At 41.8% G+C, this 23034-nt stretch overlaps 2 protein-coding genes across 2 annotated transcripts; one reads left to right on the forward strand and one right to left on the reverse strand.

The window, feature by feature from the left end:
- The first annotated feature begins 3465 nt into the window (after positions 1-3465).
- Positions 3466-7039, forward strand: LOC135712689 (ATP synthase subunit beta, mitochondrial). Its single transcript, XM_065235623.1, has 3 exons — positions 3466-3562; positions 3698-4464; positions 5976-7039. The coding sequence occupies exons 2-3, from the start codon at positions 3748-3750 to the stop codon at positions 6768-6770; spliced, it is 1512 nt and encodes a 503-aa protein (XP_065091695.1). The 5' UTR covers positions 3466-3562; positions 3698-3747; the 3' UTR covers positions 6771-7039.
- Positions 7040-15905: 8866 nt separating this feature from the next.
- Positions 15906-17429, reverse strand: LOC135712780 (hepatoma-derived growth factor-related protein 2-like). Its single transcript, XM_065235836.1, has one exon. It carries the CDS (start codon positions 17427-17429, stop codon positions 15906-15908), a length of 1524 nt encoding a protein of 507 aa, XP_065091908.1.
- Positions 17430-23034: the final 5605 nt, after the last annotated feature.

The raw sequence follows: 23034 nt of genomic DNA on the forward strand, positions 1-23034 counted from the left end.
GCCTTTTGTAGTTCCTCAATTGGCGTTGACGGCACTGTCGAAAAATTTGCTCTTCCAGCAAATGTAGACAGTTTCTTATGGGAATTTTCGGTGGAGTGAAAGGATAGTACAAAGTCCGCCATGTTTCACGCACAGTCTGACGTTTGCTTATGGATTTTCTCATAGGAGTAAAGAGCTACAGAGTCGCCGTCAACGCCAATGACAAATCTTACCTTACCAACTACGGATTTTACCTGTAAGGTACATGAAGGACCACACACACACACACGCACGCGGCCGCGCGCAACTGACAGTGCAACATTACAGACAGCCTTTCGCACACCGTTCCATCATTGTTGCATCAACACCGTCGCACTAAACACACATTCTGCTAACCACTTTGTCATTGCATGGTGAACTCCTCCAACGAGTCAGCATTGCATAGCAACCATAGCAACAACCACCAATATAAAAACATGCATCCATTTCTATATGTGTGCATAAACAAACGCCTATCACCCGCACATTTTCTACTACAGTTCTTCCTTTTTCTTGTGATAGTGATTCTACGTTTTAGAATTTTACCACCACAACTTAGCATGCACAATCCAACACATTTGCAGTTCGCTCGCTCTGCCACACTTCACATTTCTCACTTTTGTGAAACGCCGGCGAGGCATAAAAAGAGGGGAAAATCATCGCATTCTTCGGGACACTTCTCTTCTTCACTCTTATGTATGCGTGAGCGTATGGGAAGACAAACGCCTGCCCACGATTTTCGTCGCACATTTTTTCGATTGCACTTTTCATTAACTTTTAACTTTAAATAAACGCTCATTTCCTCTATCTGAGGAACCACAAGCGACAGCATACATTCAAAACGTTACACTTGCATTTACAATACTTTTTTCGAAAAATATATAAAGAACAGTTAACTAAACAGAAAAAGAAAATGGACCGATACCGAAACACATGTGCACCCGACGAAGGCAACCGCGGAACTGAGTCACTATTTCCCTAAAAATAGCCACTAAAGTCACTTTTTCACTACTGAAATAAAGTGAAATTTAAAAATATAAAAAAAAAAATGTTTAAATTGAGTACTTGGCACTAAGAAATTGAAAATTTTAACCAGGGTAACCAGTGAACCGCAAAACTTTAGAACCCAAGGAAAACTATTGGGAAATGCCTACAATTTCGATTAAAAATCCGGAAAAATATACCTCTTCCCAAAAAATAAATTGTAAACCTTAGAAACTTTCCAAAGGTATTTGTCTGTGATAGATTTTCAAAATTCTTTCAAGGATGATTAAGAAAAAAATCCAAAATAAATTTTAAGAAAATTTTAAACGATTCTAGGGATGACACCAAGGTATATCAGAGAAGAATACCAAAGAACAGACTACGAAAGTCTCTTGTAAAATTAAGTGCTCTAAGGACTGATTTCTTCTTGTCCGCTTAAATATTAAGCCAGGTTTACCTATATAGTTAAACTTGGCTTAACAGGTACGAGCGTCGCTTTTGATTATTATTTAAATTATTAGAGACGCAAAATTCGGCTCCGAAACTATTTTCGAAATAATTCTAATATAATTGAGAGTGCATTTTAACGAAAGTTCTGAGAAGAAAATTCTATGATGATTGGATGAGAATTCTAGGTCCAATTCTTATAAGAATTCAAAATTAGTTCTGAAATTTTGCTTAGGGGGCTCTGATGAAAATTCCATGAAAATCCCGTGAACTCCAAAGATGGTCTCTGCGGATAGTTCTAAAAGAATTCTGGGGTGATTTGTTGTAACGATGATTCCCAGAGAATTCTAAAGAGTTCGAAATAAATTCCGAGAAGAATTCCAATGGAATCGAATTTTGAGGATTCAATCCCAAAGGAATTCTGAGAAGAGTTTCAAAGTTATTCTGTGATGGATTTTTGTTTTCAGAATTCTGAGGAATACTATAGGAATTCTTAGGAGAATACAACTTGAATGCAAGGGAGAAGTTAAAGATTATTTTAGGCAGAAATTTATAAAATTTCTGAGGTTAATTGCATGGGAATTCTAAGGATGGATTTATGGAAGGAACCTTCAGGGAGTTCCTAGAAGAATCAATTAAAAATCGAAAATAATCTGCTTTAACTAATCATGTGTTATTACTTCATGCGTGAATTTAACGATTTACATAGTCGGAAATGCTTAACGTCAAATATCAGACTTAAAGTGGAAATTGTATATGATCTATTGATGAATCTACGCGAAACTGCACCAGTGCATACGACACCTAGGTTTGAAGTCCAAAACCACAAAAGTGATGATGTACTAAAAAATATTTCATACGATTTGACAGCTAGCAAAACGTCATTATCATTTTCACATCATTTCCATCTGCTGGCCGACCGTAACGTAGATTCATCAATTAGCTAGGAGATTCAATTATAGAGTTGATTTTGTCTGTGCTTTCGCCACCTACATTTCGAAGTGAGAACTACTAGAAGGAGGATAGTTTCCAAATTTTCCAAGTAAAACAGACGCTTATTGGGGCAAATCGGTCCATAAAGAAAAAACTAATAATTTCCCGTGGAAACTTTTGCTTGAATCGTGTAAGAAAACGTGTTTGAAAACTATTTGTTATTATTTCGGTTATAACAAGTTTGCACCCACAGAGAGGTTACCTCCTGCGCAGCTGCACTTTTCGGAAAATGGTGAATATGTGCGATTTTCACTAAGATGAAAGCGGAAATTAAGTGAATTTACTTAGGAAAGGTTGTATCATGCTGGTGGTAATAGAGAATTGGTTGTATAGGACGCCAATATTCAATAAATGTTTGATTTTGGCCTTTTTTAAGCAAACGTATTGATACTCACAATTTTCGACCGAAATCGCACCGGAACTTGATTTACTCAACACGCACCATACTATAAAATGGTGCTAGATGGTTTTCAAAGTGATAACAAGATGACAAATCATCTTTATTTTGAGTAATTGAGCAATTTACTTCTGTTAACATCATATTTACGATGCAGCATTGATGGAGCCGCGAAATGAAATGAATATATCTTATGAAAGTTCATCTGGAAAAGTTGAAGATGCACATCAGTCTTATCGTAATAACGTTTTCTTCTTCAATTCGAATGTTATATTGGAAGGATTTTACACAGGCTTGATGAAAATTACGATTTAACGCTAATTTTCACGAATTTTATATGCAGTCCGTCAACATTATCATCATCATGCAGTGGCGCCATCTGCGTTGAGCTTTTACGGCAATATTCCAATAGTTTGTTTACGTTTGGAACCAATTTCATATACAAGAATGATCAGTAGAATGATTTGACAGCACGTCCCCCGCAGGGAATATCGGCTACGCTCTGGCAACGCTGGTTGTCACAATAATAAAGCGTCGATTTAGCTCTTCGCTCTCCGTCGAATAGATCCAACTCTCACTCTCACGGTTTTATTTCGGCCGACGACCGGCAGACATCTTGGAACTGCACCGCACTCTTCTCATCACTCGCAACAGCAACACACTTCGAGACGAACGACATTTTCGACGAGAGATTCCTTCATTTTTGGACCGAATGTCATAAGGGTAAGTGTGTTCAACGTGCGGAAGGAGAGAGAGAGATACAGGCCCGACTGTAAAAGAGGGTTTGCGTAATCACCTCCATATTAGATAATGGACATTTTCGGGAGGAAAATTAATTCTTTTCTGTGCTGATTTTAGGCTGACGATCCAAAAAAACGTAGAGTGCGAGTTCGAGACCAGAAAAAGAGATGTTTTCCTCGATGAAAACGCTGATGACCGTCGCGGCCCGGGCTGAACAGGTCTTGGCCCGTGGTTATGCTGCTAAGGCTGCAGCAACGGCTGCCACTGCCCAGGGTAAGGTAGTGGCCGTAATCGGTGCCGTCGTGGACGTCCAGTTCGACGACAATCTGCCACCAATTCTGAATGCCCTGGAAGTACAGGGCCGTCCCGCCCGTCTGGTGCTGGAAGTTGCGCAACATTTGGGAGAGAACACCGTCCGTACCATTGCCATGGACGGTACCGAAGGATTGGTGCGTGGCCAACGTGTTCTGGACACCGGATCTCCGATTAGGATTCCGGTCGGAGCCGAAACTCTGGGTCGCATCATCAACGTCATTGGTGAGCCAATCGACGAGCGCGGCCCAATCGAAACCAACCTGAACGCTGCGATTCACGCCGAAGCTCCAGAGTTTATTGACATGAGCGTCGAGCAGGAGATTCTGGTTACCGGCATCAAGGTCGTCGATCTGCTGGCCCCGTACGCCAAGGGTGGCAAGATCGGTCTGTTCGGTGGTGCCGGTGTCGGCAAGACTGTACTGATTATGGAGCTGATTAACAACGTTGCCAAGGCCCATGGTGGTTACTCCGTGTTTGCCGGTGTCGGTGAGCGTACCCGCGAGGGTAACGATCTGTACAACGAAATGATTGAGGGTGGTGTCATCTCGCTCAAGGATAAGACCTCCAAGGTAAGTGGCATCATCAATAATGTTTTATCGTTCTCCTCCGGCGGTTGTTTGTATTTCGGCTGAAAAGGATTTTGATCTCGCTGATTGGAATCTTATAGCAATTTGTTACAGTTGTTACGAACATAGTGATTATATAACACCGTCTGTGTTTCCGGGCATGCTTATGATTTTTAGAAACAAGTTGCAAGGTTTTGTGTTTCATCACTCGATTAAGTACGATAATAACAAAAAATTAGCAAGTTTTAGCAAATAGTAAAATGTCGGGCAGTTTTTTCCCCTTGGTAACAGTTACTGTTAGTTAATTTCGGCCCGTGATTACTCTTTTCTTTTAAAACTTCTGGCAATGTTATGTGCATCACAATAAAGTAGACATGAATTTTGTTTTCCAATCAATAGTTGTCACTGCGTGACGGTGACACCGTGACCTAAAAGTAGCATTTTTTTTCGGCTTAAAATTTGTTTTAATTGAAATTATCCGGTAAATTAAAATGTTTTGATATTACTCTGAAAATTTCACATATGTTTCACAAGCTTTGTCTAAAGTAATAGCACAGAGAAAAATAAATGTAGTTGAATAGTCGCGGTGAAGAACTTCATGGAATTAGACTTCTGACAAATTTAAATTTATGTTATAATGCTGAAGCGTAATACTACCATTTGAAAATATACACATATGAGGGATTTGGAGTCCGATCTAAATCGATTGACTCCAACTCCTCTGATTTAAAAATAACCGACTCCTATTCCGATTCCAAAAACTGTACATACTTCATTAAATTTCAGTTAATTAAGTATTTAAGATAAGATTGATATTTATGAAACAATATTCCATGGGATATGGCTAGGAAATTGATTGATTGATTTCTTGAAGATTGATAATTTTAAACGAAAAGGTGTAGTTTTCTAAACAAAATAGTCATAACGTATAATAAACATTGGTAATTTTAAAAGAAATTGAACAAAACTTCAAATTAAAATGCCACAACTTCAAACTATAACTATAAAAACTATATTGAATAACTTTAAACTAAACTACTGATCTCTCAATCTATAACTTAACAATTCAATACTTCTAATAGAACCGCATGAAAAACATACGAAATTTCTAACAAAATTGATCGACATTTGATTAAACTTATAACAAAATCGGTCTCAACATTCCAACCACATTTTCAAAAAAAAAAAAAATGAACAGCTTCTAACGACTTGATCTCAACTTTTCAACCATTTCAGCAAAAATGGTCACTGTAATTAATGGTATGGTAATTAATCAAACCCTATTTGTTGAAAGATCTTTTACCAGCAGAATATGGTTAAATATGGTACATCAAATGTTACTTTGCTCCTCTGATCCGGCCCTGAGTATATTTCTCACCGCAAGCCTAAAACAATCGGTTAAAAGGGCAGGATTCTCAGTCCGGTTGAGGATCTTATTAAAAATTGCCCCTAATCATGACAAAGTTTTTGGACTGAACTATTATTGACCACCAATCCATTCTCTACCATTGCAGGTCGCCTTGGTGTACGGCCAGATGAATGAACCCCCCGGCGCCCGTGCCCGTGTCGCCCTGACTGGTCTGACCGTCGCTGAGTACTTCCGTGATCAGGAGGGACAGGATGTGCTGCTCTTCATCGACAACATTTTCCGTTTCACCCAGGCCGGTTCCGAGGTATCTGCCCTGCTGGGTCGTATCCCGTCCGCTGTCGGTTACCAGCCAACCCTGGCCACTGATATGGGTAGCATGCAGGAGCGTATCACCACCACCAAGAAGGGATCCATCACTTCGGTGCAGGCCATCTACGTGCCGGCTGACGATTTGACTGATCCTGCTCCGGCTACGACCTTTGCTCATTTGGACGCCACCACTGTGTTGTCGCGTGCCATTGCCGAGCTGGGTATCTACCCTGCCGTGGATCCCCTTGATTCCACCTCCCGTATCATGGACCCGAATATCATCGGTCCCGAGCACTACAACATCGCTCGTGGTGTCCAGAAGATCCTGCAGGATTACAAGTCCCTTCAGGATATCATTGCTATCCTGGGTATGGATGAATTGTCTGAGGAAGACAAGCTGACTGTCTCCCGTGCCCGTAAGATCCAGCGTTTCCTGTCGCAGCCCTTCCAGGTTGCTGAAGTTTTCACCGGTCATGCCGGCAAGCTGGTCCCTCTGGAGGAAACCATCAAGGGATTCACCAAGATCTTGAACGGTGAGTTGGATCACCTGCCCGAAGTCGCTTTCTACATGGTCGGCCCAATTGAGGAGGTCGTCGAGAAGGCCGAACGCTTGGCCAAGGAAGCCGCCTAAGGTACCCATTCGGCAGAGCATAGAGAACCAGCAGCAGTAATTAGTCATCAGTAGAGCGGAAAACAAATCTTCCGAATGGGACTCGGAAGGGGATCCCGGAATCCTCCCACATTGTCTTGGGGTCTCCTTCAAGCTTCATTCGAGGGAGATCAAACGAATCTAACGCAAAGCAGAAATTCCAGCCCTAACACACGCGAAAATAATGGGAACGTTCTAGCAGATTTAGTCGAGGTTGAAAATATAGACTTTTTAGTGTTGATCGTAAACAATGTTGAGTTCTTGAGAAAGAAAACCCCGGTTCAAAATTGTGGTTATGTAACAATTATGTATTCAGTTTCGGTTCTGAAATATTGTTGGCAAGCAGGAAGCCAAAATTCTATAAAGAATTTTCACCTTGTGAGAAAGTATTAGGTAATCGATCGTTTGATAATGTAATAGAAGAAAATCTGGACATGATTCGTACTCAATTCGACATCAATCCATTGATTAGAGTGGCGACGTAGAAACTTATGCAGATTGCAAGCTTTCTGGAAGTATGTTATGACTGAAATTAAATTTGGTAGGACATCGACAGTGGCATTATAAAAAAATATTTATTAGGTAAGGCATGCAATATTTTCATGTCGGCAATTTCATATATGGCGGCAGACTGTTGATGTTGATGATGACGTGATTTTTTCTTTCTCTCACACATTGGAAAAAAAGTTTGATTAAACTGTCAAAAAAATGTTGGTAGTGTGAAATTAATCTCGTTTTTTGTCGTATTTTACCGACGCTGTCATTTTGACATGCCAAGCAAGAGAGGCTTCTTCCATTATTGTTATATATTTTTAAGCTAAATTGGGTTACCAACAGTACAAAACGGAATACGAAAGTGGTGCCGAATTAGGAATGGGCATTTTGAAAGAAAAAAAATCTATGTTGTCGAATCGATTCTAAAACAATATAAAATCGATCTTCAAAAATATATTTGAATTACGCTTTATATTCTACTATTAGACGAAATACCTGTTGTTTTAGTGTATGTGTGTGAGCATTTATTTGTAAAAAAAAACCAGTTCACAAAAGCAATTGCACTCTATTTAAATATTGACACCGAAATCAGTGTTCGGATAATCCCAAAAACTTAAATCTCATGCATGAGTTTATGCGCCATGAGTTTTGCCTTGCAAAATTCAACGTCGCAAAAATCACCGATGGGTTTTCAGGTTCAAAAATTCATTGCTTTATATTTTGGTGTTATTCATTGTTATTACTAGTGTTTGGTCATCAGGGGTTGGAAAACTAACAAAACATGCATAGGCATGATATCAATTAACAATTGAGTGGTTTTTATGAGTTTAAAGCTGAAATGATTTTTCGGCGTTATGAGTGTGAGTGCGTGAATATGCATGAGAATCTCAAGCGTCAATTTTGTTTGCCGCATTTGCACGCTAGTTTATTCTCGCAGGGAGGCTCAATGAATGAGATTTGAGAATGATTTTCCGAACACTGCACCGAATTATGAAGAAATATTATCACAGAGAACAGATGTTGAGGCTCGAACAAAATTTTTCTAAAAACTTGTGTAAAGATTCCTATTCGACTTAACTGCCACTAACGACGACTTCCCCATTTAAAAACCCTTTTTGACAACATGATGGCGTTAGTGGCGTTAGCGTTGCGTAACTTACACTAGACACTAAGTGCTGGTAGCGCTAAATGGCAATTTTCAACAATCAAATAAATTATTGATTAGTGTTTTGATTCTCGATAATTTTGTATTTGAAGCCATTGTTTACGTTTGGTTTTTCCACCTATTTCAATTGTTGGTCTAGAACCACCGACGAACCGACGTGACAGCTCATACAAGCTACTTTAAAAATCTTGCCCAAGACGCCATATTAAAATACGTTAAACACTACCGCCATCTACTCATCCGATCGCGACATATCATGAGCACACGTTAAATTTATATGCACTTGGTTTGCGTCTCACCTCGTTTGACAGATCAAATCGTTCATTTGACAAATCGAATTGCGGACAAACGAAATGCTCCAGTGTTATGTCGGTTCGTCGGTGGTATGGCCATCTATGATATCGTTATGCCGTTACACTTGTATGACCTACTATGAGCATGAGCATTATTAGTATAATAATTATGAGCACTATATACTGTAGCGTGCAAAATGCGGCTAACGGTTTTCCGTCTTCTGGATCGTTCCCTGGCTCGATAAACGGACGGCTTAAGCGCCACCTCCAGGGAGGACCGTCCGTCGAGTCTTGTTTGCCCGGCTAGAAACCTGACCTCAGGGCGGGTTTGTTCAATCAGAACCAAAATTTAAGTTGAAACGATACAGAAGACTCAAACGGTACGATGGATCGAGATTCTCCACACAAAGAGGTCGCCTCAATCGCGACAAGAGAATAGTTGATGCTACTGGTCGTTCTACCTACTCACGGAAACAACACTCACCAGTATCATCACCGGAGGAACTCACTTATTCAAAAATCCCCGCCGATCGAGACACGTGAGTGGAGAGACTGATTTCCCAGGCAGTCTAACCTGGCGTACAAGAACATAAACACAAAAAAAGTAGAACGACGCGAAATGTGAGAATTCTCGAAACCAAAAATAAGTTACATGGGAAACTTTTACATTTAACGGAAAAACATTTATTGGGGTAAACTACTATAAATATTTAGATAAGTTTATTTTATTGCATAACCTAGGTTTTCATCATTCGTGTTTCTGCCTCTCTAGTTTCCCTACTGTGTGCGGATTTTGATCTAGTGATCGCTAGCTAGCTTTGCTCATCGAGCTCTTCTTTCGTGGAGTGTGTGTGTGTGGTGTCGTTAACGCATGCGCATGGTTAAATAATTGTTGGTTTACTCACGGTACCGAAATAGCTGCCTGATGAATTGGTCGGCAAAGCAGATACCGGCTGATTTGCGGCGGTATTGTGGCTATCGCCCGAAATGCGGCGATTGGCGATGATGCTGCGGAAATTCCCAGTCGATGGATGGTCTCGAAGCTGGTACTGAACTCGCGCCGAAATGGGTTGGCGCTGTAGACGACGTTGGGGACGTCGGTGTTTTTTACGTGTTGACCACGTGTGGCGGAAATGGCGAAATGACCGCTCTGTCGAAACGGTTTGTTTCCTTCCGGCTTTCCCCTCAAACCGGGACTTTTGACGCCGAAGCGTGGGGTCGAGAGTCGCGTTTTTACTCGAGATGCGGTGTGCCGAGCTTCGGCCGTATATCGCTAGAAGCGAATCCTATGTAAAAAGCCGTCGAACGGCTGTTCGACGCGTTAACAATAAAATTTCCACACAAAACAATTATCCACGAATTACCTTTTCTCTACACGTACGCACACACAAAAATTGACCGCACGTCAACTTTGACCTAACTGCTGAACTTTAGGCTACACGAAGGAAACAAAAAGTAACATTAAATTCGATCACTAGACTTCTCACATTTTTTATAGGTACCAATTAAAACACACCGCGACACAATAAAACTATTTCACGCACTCTCGCCTCTTCCACGGTCCAGGTCAAAATGGACGAGTGGACGTTCCGAAAACCCTCAGATCAAATCGTAATCATAGTCTTCGTGGCCGGAAGTACGTCAATTACCGAAGTAATTAACGACCTTTTCAAACGACAAGTCTCATCAACTACGATCTTGAGCCGATTGACCACTCTATCTCTTTCTCGCTCATACCGTTTGATTAAACTGTCTCGCTTCATTCTAATTCTGGCTCGATTGATTTTTTTACGAGAGAGAATGTTCGGATTCGAACCTTGGACTTTACGACGAGTCTCACAAACCAGAGAACGTTTCCAGTGGCCGATAAAATGAATTTGGAAGGCAGCTTGTATGCAAGCGTTACGTTTTTCTGCGGATTTACAATAAGTTTCATTTGTAATGGTGATTTCAATTTAATTTAAGTGAGCATGTAGTTATTATGTAATGAATATAAATAATAAATACATAACGTGAACGATAATTATTAATGGAATTCAAAAATAGATGGAAAAACAGAATATAAATTCAAATAAATAAGTGGCAATCCTTAAATTAGTTAAATTATATTTACATAAAAGTGACCATGCTACATCATCCTCTACTAAATTTACGAAAATTTGATTGAAATTTTTAGAAAATTTCAACCAAATTTTCGTAGGGCTAAACCCTAACAAAAATAATTCCAGCTGAAAGGACTATTGAAATATGGTTGGGCTATTGTAATTTTGTTGGCAGGCAATCCTCACATACGCATATAAAAAAATGACGTACACATAAAATTCACTTGCATCTGGAGTAATACTCAAACTCCAGAGAAGTAAAACATAACTAGGACACTGACTACTCCAGTAATAATTTAGCCGAAAACCCTGACAGTTGACCGTAAATTTTCTCTCAAGAAAAAACCTGTGAATCCTGAACAACAATTTACTCCAGAACTATATTCCGGAAACACGATTGTGTTCGTTTTCCACAATAAATGACCTGTGAATCCTGAAAACTATCTCCCCAGACATAAAATCCGAGATCAGTGATAGAATCCGCTTTTCACAATTAATGTGTTGCGAAAAACACTCCAGATTTAAATCCGAATTAGGGTTTTTCACACCACAACATAAACACTAAAATTCATCAATAAAATTTCTTACGAAATATTATGAGATTGTACAATACTACAAAACTTCTTAATCACCCCTCGTATCGGTCACCCTGGAAGAGAGTCGTCACTCACTTCCTTGGAACTCACCCACTCAAAGCACTGCCAACATAACGAAATGAACGGAGCAACAAATGTCAAAACCGGTGAAAGTAAAAAGTGAAAAAAAAGTTACGACTGATTGTTGCTGCTGAATTGTGAAATCGAGGACTAAATTGCGGAAACCAAGGATGAAAAACTGCCTAAAACTACAAAAATGTTCTAGGAAAGTGCTTAATTACTGTATTGGTTGATGTTGTTTATAAAAGAACTGTTCTGGGGATTGTGGGGGTCTGTTTTCTCTTCTCGTTTTAGGTTGATTGACGTAAACGACATCGACGGATTCCAATTACCATTTCAGTTCTAGTGATTGATGAAACGATCTCCAGGCCTCCACACAGATAGACTATGGAAACATTCGAACACAAGAGCCGATGAAAATGACGAATACGGATGGATGAAAGTTATATTTAGAAGAACATGGAGGCTATCTGTGGGACTATATCGATAAAACAGGACGTATATAACGAACAACCAAAATATTTACTAAAGAAATTGTGAAATTGAAACAGTGAGTGATTTGATTTTCTAATTAACTATAATTTTAAGTAACTAATCCTAGAAATACCGTAGGCGTTAGGCGCGTACTAACTAATTAACCTAATATTTACAGTATTTACATATTTTCACCCCATATTTACATTATTTACAAGTGTCCATCCAATTTTCCTTGTGGGATGATGTCGTTAAAAACGATCTATCACCATGTTGAATGGCAAAGAGTCACCTGATTGGTCGATTGAGGCCAGATTTCTATGCAGGGCTCTTTCCTATAGGCTTCATTAGAGCACTACTAACTCAGTACTGAGTACTGAGGATCAGAAATCATCGCTTAGGCTCTCTGTTGCATTCATGTTGCCACTACTTTGGATCAGATCATCACCCAGCTCCTTCTATGCTTCATGGCTCTAACTACTTCGGTGAGAAGTCATCGCCCCGCAGGCGCTCTTCACTCGACTGTTTGTGGTGTCCCTGTTACCACCCCCACAAGTGTTTTCTGAATATTGTTCCTCACTGTACCTAGGTAAAACATCATGTATCACCTTAGTGAGTAGGTTGTTCTACGCCTGCGTGTTTATCTGAAACAATACGTGGTCACTCCGAAGAGGTTCATAGCTGAAAAACAATGTTTTCTTACAAAGGTGGGTGCATCTTTTTCAGGTGGTTCCCGTAAAAGACGCCAAGCCGTTTTCCTGTTAAATCCTCAAGCTCATAGCAGTGTTTTCCGAGTAATTTCCTGACTACGGCGAGTTCGTATTTAGGCGCTAGCTTTGCACAAAAATTCTTAGCTTTGCTAGACAGTTCGAATGTGCGCTTCAATACCGTTTCCCCAGGGACGTATGTAGGGCATTCTGCATTCGATCGAAGGTTGTAGGTTCGTTTATGGCGTTCATAAGCCTTTGCGAGGTGCTGTTTAATTTCTGCATACAACTCTCCTCGCTTTTCACGTACGTCATTGCTCTGTACCGGACTTGCTGCAGAGCCTTGTCGCAGTCTTTGGTACTCTTGACCATCCGACACCATCTCACGGCCAAACACAACAAAGTACGGAGTGTATTTGGTTGACTCGTGAACTGCATTCCGGATTGCACTCGCAATCGCTTGCAGGTTGTCTGACCAATCTTTGTGCTGTTTAATCGTTGCCCGTATCGCTGTCGTGACTACTCGATTGACCCTCTCGGTATTGTTCACCTGTGGGTGATACGATGGGGTTAGCCAATGATTGACCCCATATTCAGCAAGTAGATCGCGGAAGGCCTTGGAAGTGAACTGGGATCCATTGTCCGTGAGTATCACTTCCGGAACACCGAAAAGTAAGAAGATCATGTTTTTCACGAATTCGATTAAGGAACTAGCTTTAGCTTCACGGAACGGTTGGATTAGAACGAATTTGCTAAAGACATCTGTCGCCACGAGCAGACATGTGTGTCTTCCTTTTCCTGACGCAGGCAGCGGACCGACGTAATCCAGTGTAACGAATTGCCATGGGTATTCGACAAATTCCTTCTGAGCTCCCATCGGCGGCGTGACGTTGATGTTTCCAGCTTTGGAAGTCTGGCATTTGAGACAACCTTGACAATGCTTCCTCACATCCTTAGCCATTCCTGGCCAATGATAGCGACGTTTCAAACCTTGCAACGTTTTATCGAACCCGAAATGAGCCACTTCGTGTTCGTTTTTTACGATCTCGGATCGCTCCGCCAGACGTGGTAACTGCTTCCACCTGAACCGGATGTCTTCCATGCGGTTCATGTTCTTTACATAACGGTAGATAACTCCGTCCGTAACTCGATAATCTGCGAATTTTCTTGGATTGGCTTGAATGTTCTCGATTAGCTCATCGTACTCGTCGTCTTGGGATGATAAATCGAGGAGATTGATCGATCGAGAAAGGCAATCTGCAGTTATGTTGTTCGCCCCCTTCCTATATTCCAGTTGAATGTCGTACGATTGAATTTTCAACGCCCATCGAAGGAGTTTTGAGTTGCCTGACTCAACTCCGATGGTGAATAACCACAAGAGGCTCCGTGCATCCGTGACTACCTTAAATCGAGACCCTTCCACGTAGTGGCGAAAGTTTTCAATTGCTAGTAATACCCCTAGACACTCCTTTTCAACACTCGAGTACGCTCTTTGGGTTCTACTCAGCTTTTTGCTAAAATAAGCAACTACTCTGGTTTCTCCTTCCAACTCCTGGACCAAAGCTGCTCCAACCGCTGTATCTGACGCATCGCTCTCTATCGTAAACGGTTTCGCAAAGTCTGGGTTCGCTAGAATCGGTGCAGACGTCAAAACTGATTTCAGATCGGTGAACGCGTCTTCAGCCCCCTCAGTCCATTCAAATTTTTTCTTCGCTTTCTTCAACAAGTCCGTTATAGGTGCGGTTATTCTGCTATAGTTTCGAATGAAACGCTGATAGAAACCTGCCAGCCCTAGCAGTCTTCGAACATCCTTGACATTTTTCGGTCTCGCATAGTCCAGTATTGGTGCTATTCTTGAACCGTCAATCGCCACACCTCTTTCCGTCAGCAAGTAACCGAGGTATTTAACCTGTTTTCGACAGAACCGAGACTTCTCGAGAGAGATAGTTAGGTTCGCATTCCTTAGCCTATCAGCTACAATTTCCAACAGGCGAAAATGTTCCTTCAAGGTTCTAGACGCTATCACGATGTCGTCTAGGTACACGAACACCGAAGGCATCAGGTCAAAGCCAATAACCTTATCCATCAACCTGCACATGGTGAAGGGTGCATTGGTGACTCCGAACGGTAAAACCTTGAACCTAAAAAGTCCTCTGGTCGTACGGAAAGCCGTATAATTTCTGCTTTCTTCCTTTAGTGGAATTTGGAAGTACGCATCCTTCAAATCGATGATCGAAAAGTACTTCGCATTTTCCAGTCTCTGGAATATCTCCAGCATATTCCTGATGGGGTAGCTATCCTTCACGGTCATGCTGTTTATCCGCCGGGAATCTAAACAAACCCTTATTTTACCATTTGATTTCCTGACCGGTACTATAGGGTTCGTCCACTCACTGTAACATTCTTCAATGACATCCATGTCTTTAAACCTCTGGATTTCAGCATCGATCTCCTTTTGGATTGCCGGTGCGCATCGGTACATTACCTGGTTTCTCGGTTTAGATCCTTCCTTAAGTACGATCTCGTGTTCTATCAAATGAGTCCGTCCCAATTTCTTGCTGTGGGTGTACTCAAAACCTTTCATCACCTGAACTAATTCCTGTCGCTCTCTATCCGATAAATCGTGTTCCACCTCCACTGTTTCCACCGTAGGTACTTGTGCTTCCTCTGGGATGTCAAAAGTTGGAACGTCCAACGTTGTGTCGTTCCCCGTTATTGGAATCTTTGGAAGTTCTCCTACAGGTTCCAGAGTGAAAGCGATGATCTCGTCCGCATCATTGAACTGACCTACTTGTTCTGGTCCGTGACCTAAGTCAGCCATAGGTGTAATGCCAAAGCTTCGCCAGAAATTACAGCCTAGTATAGGTTTCGCGATCTCTGGAACAACTACAGTTGGTACTACCCTGGTAATACCTTTGTAAGTATATGGGATATTCAGGTATCCCAAACATTTGTATTCCGTGTTGTCGGCTGTACAGACTCTCAATCGAGTTTGTTGAAGTTTCAACCCATACTTTTCTGACAGCTCGAGGGAATTTACAACACTTATTCCGGCCCCTGAGTCCAAAAGAGCTGTAAGTTCTGTATCAAATACTGTTACGTTGAGGTAGGGACATCTTCTAGTTTGAATGTTAATGGTGTGTATGCGGTTCACTGGATCGAAATTTGATTCTTTGGGAACCTTGTCGTCCTTCAGAATGTGCGGGTCCCCCAGCGTACATTCCCTTACTGGTTTCCCTGGTTCTGATCACTCCTTCTGCGACTTGATCCCGTGCACCGCTGACATGAACGGATTGTTCGACCTAGTTCGCCGCATCCGTAGCAGAAGATCGCTCTGGGTTCCTTGCAGTCTCGCCAATTGTGGCCAGCTTTTCTGCAATTCCAGCATACGTTTAGTGATGCCTGTGTCGTCTGCTGTTGATTTGCTGGTGCTGTCCTCGACATTGCTGGTTGATTTCTTGGGCTTGGTCTTTGATCTCTGCGGTTAGGCCTAGCCTCTATCGCGTCCACTGCTTCAGGCTCCTCGCTTTCATATTCCGATGACGCACATTCGATTTTATATATGTTCCGTTGATTCCGTGACTCCGTGTTTTTGGAATCAAGCTGTTGTTGGAAACTGGAGTCTGCCGCGTCGATTCTATGGTTTAAACTGATCAAGTGGTCCAAGTCTCGAACTCGAACGATGGAGATTTTTGAACGGTAGTGTGGGCGCATGTTGTCCCAAACAACCTCGAACTTCCGCCGCCTCGAAAGTGGTTTGGAAAGCATCTTGTTCAGTCGCTCTATCTCCGACACGAAAGCGTTGAAAGATTCGCCTCTGTGTTGCTTCCGTTCATGAATCCTTTGCCGGATCCCTTGATCCTGATTTGGATTCCCAAACCGAAAACGTATCCTCTCTTCAAAGTCGTCCCAATCCTCGAACTCATCAACGTATGTGAAGAACCAGTCCGAGGCTTGTCCTTCCAAGATGAGATGAATATCTCTTAATAGATTCCGCTCTGAAACTTGTTCACGTTCCGCTATCTTCTTCAGTTTATACAGAAAATTTTCAACCGATACAGTTCTGTTGTCTCCGGAAAAGGAGAGCTTCCAGTGCTCAATCCTCCGTACCTGTCGAAAATCTCTGCTGTTTCTTCCACGATATCTGTCCGATCCACTGGTTCTATCGTTACTGGGACTCCTACCCTCGTTGCTTCGTCGATCGTTGGCCAGCCTTCTGTTACGATTCCTGTCACGCTGCCGATCGTCGATCTCACGGTCCGATTCGTCTGAGTACGATCTAGGTCCCTTATCGTTTTTGCTACTTCTTCCTTGTCTTTTGCCGCTAAGTCTTCCTCTATCCGGCTCACTGCTGTCGGAATCTGTGTCTTGTGACTTGTATTTACCTGATCGCCTGTTGGCTGGCTCCATTTGTTCTGTCCTCCCATGATCTTCCCTCGTGTTCTTTTGGTCGTCCTTGGTTCTCAGATTTCCCAATCGCTGCAATGTGTTCTTGAGTTCCACAATATATTGTTGCAACTCTTCGTAGCTTGGCTGTTTGTCTTTCCCCTTTGGATCATTCTTGTTGTGGATTGGTCGTGTAGGAGGTAGTTTAGGTTTTGCTCCAGTCTTATTCGGATCCTTGGGTTTCCCATCTTGGTCTGTTGTGTCATCTTTTTCTGTATCTATGTCGTCCTCTGAAGGTTTGTAAGTAAGGCCTCGTAAATTTTCCTTAATCGATCTGAGAAGTTCTTTACGCGTATTTTCCATCTCTACGTTTGACGTCTCCCCTCTTTTAACCCGTAAATAGTAATGTTTTAACCGGGACACAAGCTTTGGATCCTCCTCTTCTTCTATTGCTTGTTGGATTTGCTGAACCCGATTCGTGATCATATCAACCTCCTGCTCGAATTGGTATGGAGGCCTGTATTCCCTTCCTTCTTTTTGATCTGTTTGAAACAGCCTACGCAACAACCGAAGTTTTGTTTGAATGTCCTTCCCAGTTTCTTCAGTATAATTTCGCAACATTAGCTCATAATTGATTTCTTCAGTCGTCAAATAATCAGCACGTGGATACTGCATTTTGTAAATCCACGTTTGAGGACAATGAGGTCACAAATAAATTAACAAATACCTAGACAGTCGTTCACTTAAGTTAATGTTTTATTCTATGAAATGTATACGAGAATGATGTTTGAAACTATACCGCATATAAGAAAAATAATAATAATGATAAAAAAAAATGTATCGCCTTATTTTATATATGTACAGTGTATATAATTTACCAAATGAAAGAAAGAATTTAAAAAATGTACAATTCCCCAATAAGCTCCAAGTAAATTATGAAAATATGTAGGCCTTCTAAACGTTGGGCGCCAAAATGTAGCGTGCAAAATGCGGCTAACGGTTTTCCGTCTTCTGGATCGTTCCCTGGCTCGATAAACGGACGGCTTAAGCGCCACCTCCAGGGAGGACCGTCCGTCGAGTCTTGTTTGCCCGGCTAGAAACCTGACCTCAGGGCGGGTTTGTTCAATCAGAACCAAAATTTAAGTTGAAACGATACAGAAGACTCAAACGGTACGATGGATCGAGATTCTCCACACAAAGAGGTCGCCTCAATCGCGACAAGAGAATAGTTGATGCTACTGGTCGTTCTACCTACTCACGGAAACAACACTCACCAGTATCATCACCGGAGGAACTCACTTATTCAAAAATCCCCGCCGATCGAGACACGTGAGTGGAGAGACTGATTTCCCAGGCAGTCTAACCTGGCGTACAAGAACATAAACACAAAAAAAGTAGAACGACGCGAAATGTGAGAATTCTCGAAACCAAAAATAAGTTACATGGGAAACTTTTACATTTAACGGAAAAACATTTATTGGGGTAAACTACTATAAATATTTAGATAAGTTTATTTTATTGCATAACCTAGGTTTTCATCATTCGTGTTTCTGCCTCTCTAGTTTCCCTACTGTGTGCGGATTTTGATCTAGTGATCGCTAGCTAGCTTTGCTCATCGAGCTCTTCTTTCGTGGAGTGTGTGTGTGTGGTGTCGTTAACGCATGCGCATGGTTAAATAATTGTTGGTTTACTCACGGTACCGAAATAGCTGCCTGATGAATTGGTCGGCAAAGCAGATACCGGCTGATTTGCGGCGGTATTGTGGCTATCGCCCGAAATGCGGCGATTGGCGATGATGCTGCGGAAATTCCCAGTCGATGGATGGTCTCGAAGCTGGTACTGAACTCGCGCCGAAATGGGTTGGCGCTGTAGACGACGTTGGGGACGTCGGTGTTTTTTACGTGTTGACCACGTGTGGCGGAAATGGCGAAATGACCGCTCTGTCGAAACGGTTTGTTTCCTTCCGGCTTTCCCCTCAAACCGGGACTTTTGACGCCGAAGCGTGGGGTCGAGAGTCGCGTTTTTACTCGAGATGCGGTGTGCCGAGCTTCGGCCGTATATCGCTAGAAGCGAATCCTATGTAAAAAGCCGTCGAACGGCTGTTCGACGCGTTAACAATAAAATTTCCACACAAAACAATTATCCACGAATTACCTTTTCTCTACACGTACGCACACACAAAAATTGACCGCACGTCAACTTTGACCTAACTGCTGAACTTTAGGCTACACGAAGGAAACAAAAAGTAACATTAAATTCGATCACTAGACTTCTCACATTTTTTATAGGTACCAATTAAAACACACCGCGACACAATAAAACTATTTCACGCACTCTCGCCTCTTCCACGGTCCAGGTCAAAATGGACGAGTGGACGTTCCGAAAACCCTCAGATCAAATCGTAATCATAGTCTTCGTGGCCGGAAGTACGTCAATTACCGAAGTAATTAACGACCTTTTCAAACGACAAGTCTCATCAACTACGATCTTGAGCCGATTGACCACTCTATCTCTTTCTCGCTCATACCGTTTGATTAAACTGTCTCGCTTCATTCTAATTCTGGCTCGATTGATTTTTTTACGAGAGAGAATGTTCGGATTCGAACCTTGGACTTTACGACGAGTCTCACAAACCAGAGAACGTTTCCAGTGGCCGATAAAATGAATTTGGAAGGCAGCTTGTATGCAAGCGTTACGTTTTTCTGCGGATTTACAATAAGTTTCATTTGTAATGGTGATTTCAATTTAATTTAAGTGAGCATGTAGTTATTATGTAATGAATATAAATAATAAATACATAACGTGAACGATAATTATTAATGGAATTCAAAAATAGATGGAAAAACAGAATATAAATTCAAATAAATAAGTGGCAATCCTTAAATTAGTTAAATTATATTTACATAAAAGTGACCATGCTACAATACAACAACCACAGATAAACAGACATAACACATTGAATATTTCTCACTGTAAAACATCGTCGCTAAAACATTACCGCCATCTGTTGAATACACTGTGGTGGGTAGTACACTGAACAGATGGCGGTAGTGTGTATACGTCAAACGCAAGGGAATTGACTATGCGCGCCACAGGTGGTGGTACTACCAACTACGATACTTTTAAATTGACCGTTAAATGCTTGTTCGATGAACAACTTACGAGTGTTATGTCTGTTTGTCTGTGCAACAACTATACTGCCATAATAGCATATCAGTCACATATGGATAGGAAATCAAGCAAAGATGGGACTGATATGCGATTATGGGTAGTATCCACAAACCACAGAAAAACAGACATAACACTCGCAAGTTGTTCATCGAACAAGCATTTAACAATCAATTGAACTTCCTGGAGACACTGGCAGAAACTTCCTAAGGTAGATTGTTTATTTGTTTATTTGTTATGGTTGCATCAACAGACTAGAAATAGTCCCAATGATGTGTTGTAAAAAAAGTACAGATTATACAGACGACATACATATACTACAGTTACTACAGTTACAAACGAAAATAACTTGGAAAGCATTGTCAAGTTACTAAAAATTAAATTTTACACTTAGCTGTTGGGTACCAACCGCCTTCGGTCAGCAAAAAAGGCAGAGAATCTTCGGCGAAGCATATTCCGTGTCAAGTGGAAATCGAACATCGACGCTACTAGCTGCAAGCCGTAAATAGCGCTCCCTATGCTATAATTAGTTCGAAGAAGTGGAAGTCTCAGCATAAGACTGTTGCGTAGTGATCGAGGTTGAACATTAATGTTCACTTGTTGCAGAATTGCTTCGCAGTCGATTCTTCCTTGCAGAGTATCGGCGACGGTTAAGGCTCTGAAAACATCTCTTCGGATACGTAAGGGCTCGATATTGATCAATTGGCAGCGATTCTCGTAGCTTGGAAGACGAAGTGGGTATCTCCGGTATCTCCAAGACAGCTTACGGAGCGCGAAGCGAAGAAAACGTCGTTGAACAGATTCAATTCGCTCGGCCCCATTATTGTAGTTCGGGCTCCAGACAGCAGAGCAGTATTCCAACGTAGATCGTACGAGAGAGCAATAGAGCGATTTCAAGCAGTAAATGTCCGTGAAGTTCTTAGTAATCTTGAAGACAAAGCCAAGCGTTCTGGACGCTTCGTCGACGACATACGATATATGGTGTGAGTATGTCAGCTTTGAGTCTAGAAAAACGCCTAAGTCTTTCACGCAGTGCACCCGTTCGATAGTCGTGCCTAGTAGTTTGTAGTTGAAAATAATCGGTTGTTTCTTGCGTGAGAAAGTAATAACTGTACACTTAGCTGGGTTGACCACCAGTCGGTTTAGACTACACCAGTCAGCAAAGATGTCAATCTGATTTTGGAGAGAACGGCAGTCGGCGAGTGAGCGGATGCGCAGAAAAACTTTCAGATCGTCTGCAAACGATAATCGTGGCTCTGTGATAACATGGTGAACGTCGTCGAAGTAGAGGAGAAATACCAATGGTCCCAGATGGCTGCCCTGAGGTATACCGGACTTTGCGCAGAAGCTAGCTGAGCGACAAGTACCCAAAGTTACTGTCAATTGGCGCTCCGTGAGGTATGAACGAAACCATCTCAAAAGATTTCCACCGATCCCTAGCCTATCAAGCTTAGCGATCGCAATTTCGTGGTTCAGCTTATCGAAGGCTGCCGTAAGATCTGTGTAGATAACGTCCGTTTGGGTCCGAGCAATCAAACTGTCTGTGATGTAAGACGTTAGGCACAGCAGGTTCGTAGTTGTGGAACGCCCAGTTATGAATCCGTGTTGATCTGTACTTAGATATTGCCTGCAATGCGCATTTAGGGACTCTATGACAACCAATTCAAAAAGTTTTGATACAGCACTCAGCGACGTGATTCCCCGGTAGTTGTTTACGTCGCGTTTGCTTCCCTTTTTATGAACAGGAAACATATCCGCAGTCTTCCAGCAAGACGGAAAGATGCCGCTGGAAAGAGAGAGCTGGAATATGCGGCGCAGTGGATCTAAAAGACAAGTGATGTTCTTTTTAAGAATAATCGACTGAACACCATCGGGTCCAGCCTTAGTTGAAGTCTTAAGTTTAGATGCTGCTCTAGAAATCGTATCTGTAGTGGCTTCGACCATGCTGAGCGTTTGGTTGATCAAAGGAACATTACTGGCCGCGGAAGTAATGATATTAGCGGAGAGTTGCTCGGCTTCAAACACACTAGCAAATTTGGCTGAGAACAGGTTGCAAATGTCTTGTTGATTTCCAGCAGTTTCACCATTAAAAATCATGGAAGAGGGTAAGCCGACTTCCCTGCGTTGCTCATTTACGAAGTTCCAGAAGGATTTCGGGTGTGATTTTAGCCGCCGTTGAATCCTCCTTTGATAGCGTTGAAAACAGAGACGACTTAACCGCTTATACTCGTGGTTGAGTCTGACATAGATCAGTGCACGGTCCCTAACCTCACTTTTTGCTCCCTATCATTTTGCTTCTGAGTAAAAGAGATAGCAACGAATGGGAGCCAAAACAAACCACCCAAAACTGTCAAAACTTACGGATGAGAGAAGAGTGCGGCAAATCTTCGTGAACTGATCAATAGTAGCATTTCAGTGGCAGTGTGCGGAGTTTAGTAAATCTTCTGAGAGCAGCCTTCTTAGTTCTTTTCAACGAGCGAAGATCTTTCGTCATCCACGGGACGCGAAAGTCGATATGGATGATCTTTTTGGAAACGTGTCTGTCAATGACATATGCCAAGACGTGAGAAAAGGTTTGTGCAGCAATATTGACGACGATTGGAAGAAACATCTGAAGAAAGCCGGAAACCAGAGCGCTTACGGAACAGTCGAAATAAACAAGAGATTCCTGCGGGATGTCCTAATGATCCAGAAAATTTTCCTGATATTCATAGAACATCCCTGAAAACTTTGCAATTTCCCTGAATTTTTTGGAACATTCCTAAAATGCACATAGGAATATTCCATAATTCCTCGAAAT

Source organism: Ochlerotatus camptorhynchus, unplaced genomic scaffold (assembly GCF_037179485.1).
Source record: "Ochlerotatus camptorhynchus isolate MF236.1 unplaced genomic scaffold, CSIRO-AGI_Acam_v1.1 ptg000503l, whole genome shotgun sequence".
Classification (NCBI taxonomy): domain Eukaryota; kingdom Metazoa; phylum Arthropoda; class Insecta; order Diptera; family Culicidae; genus Ochlerotatus; species Ochlerotatus camptorhynchus.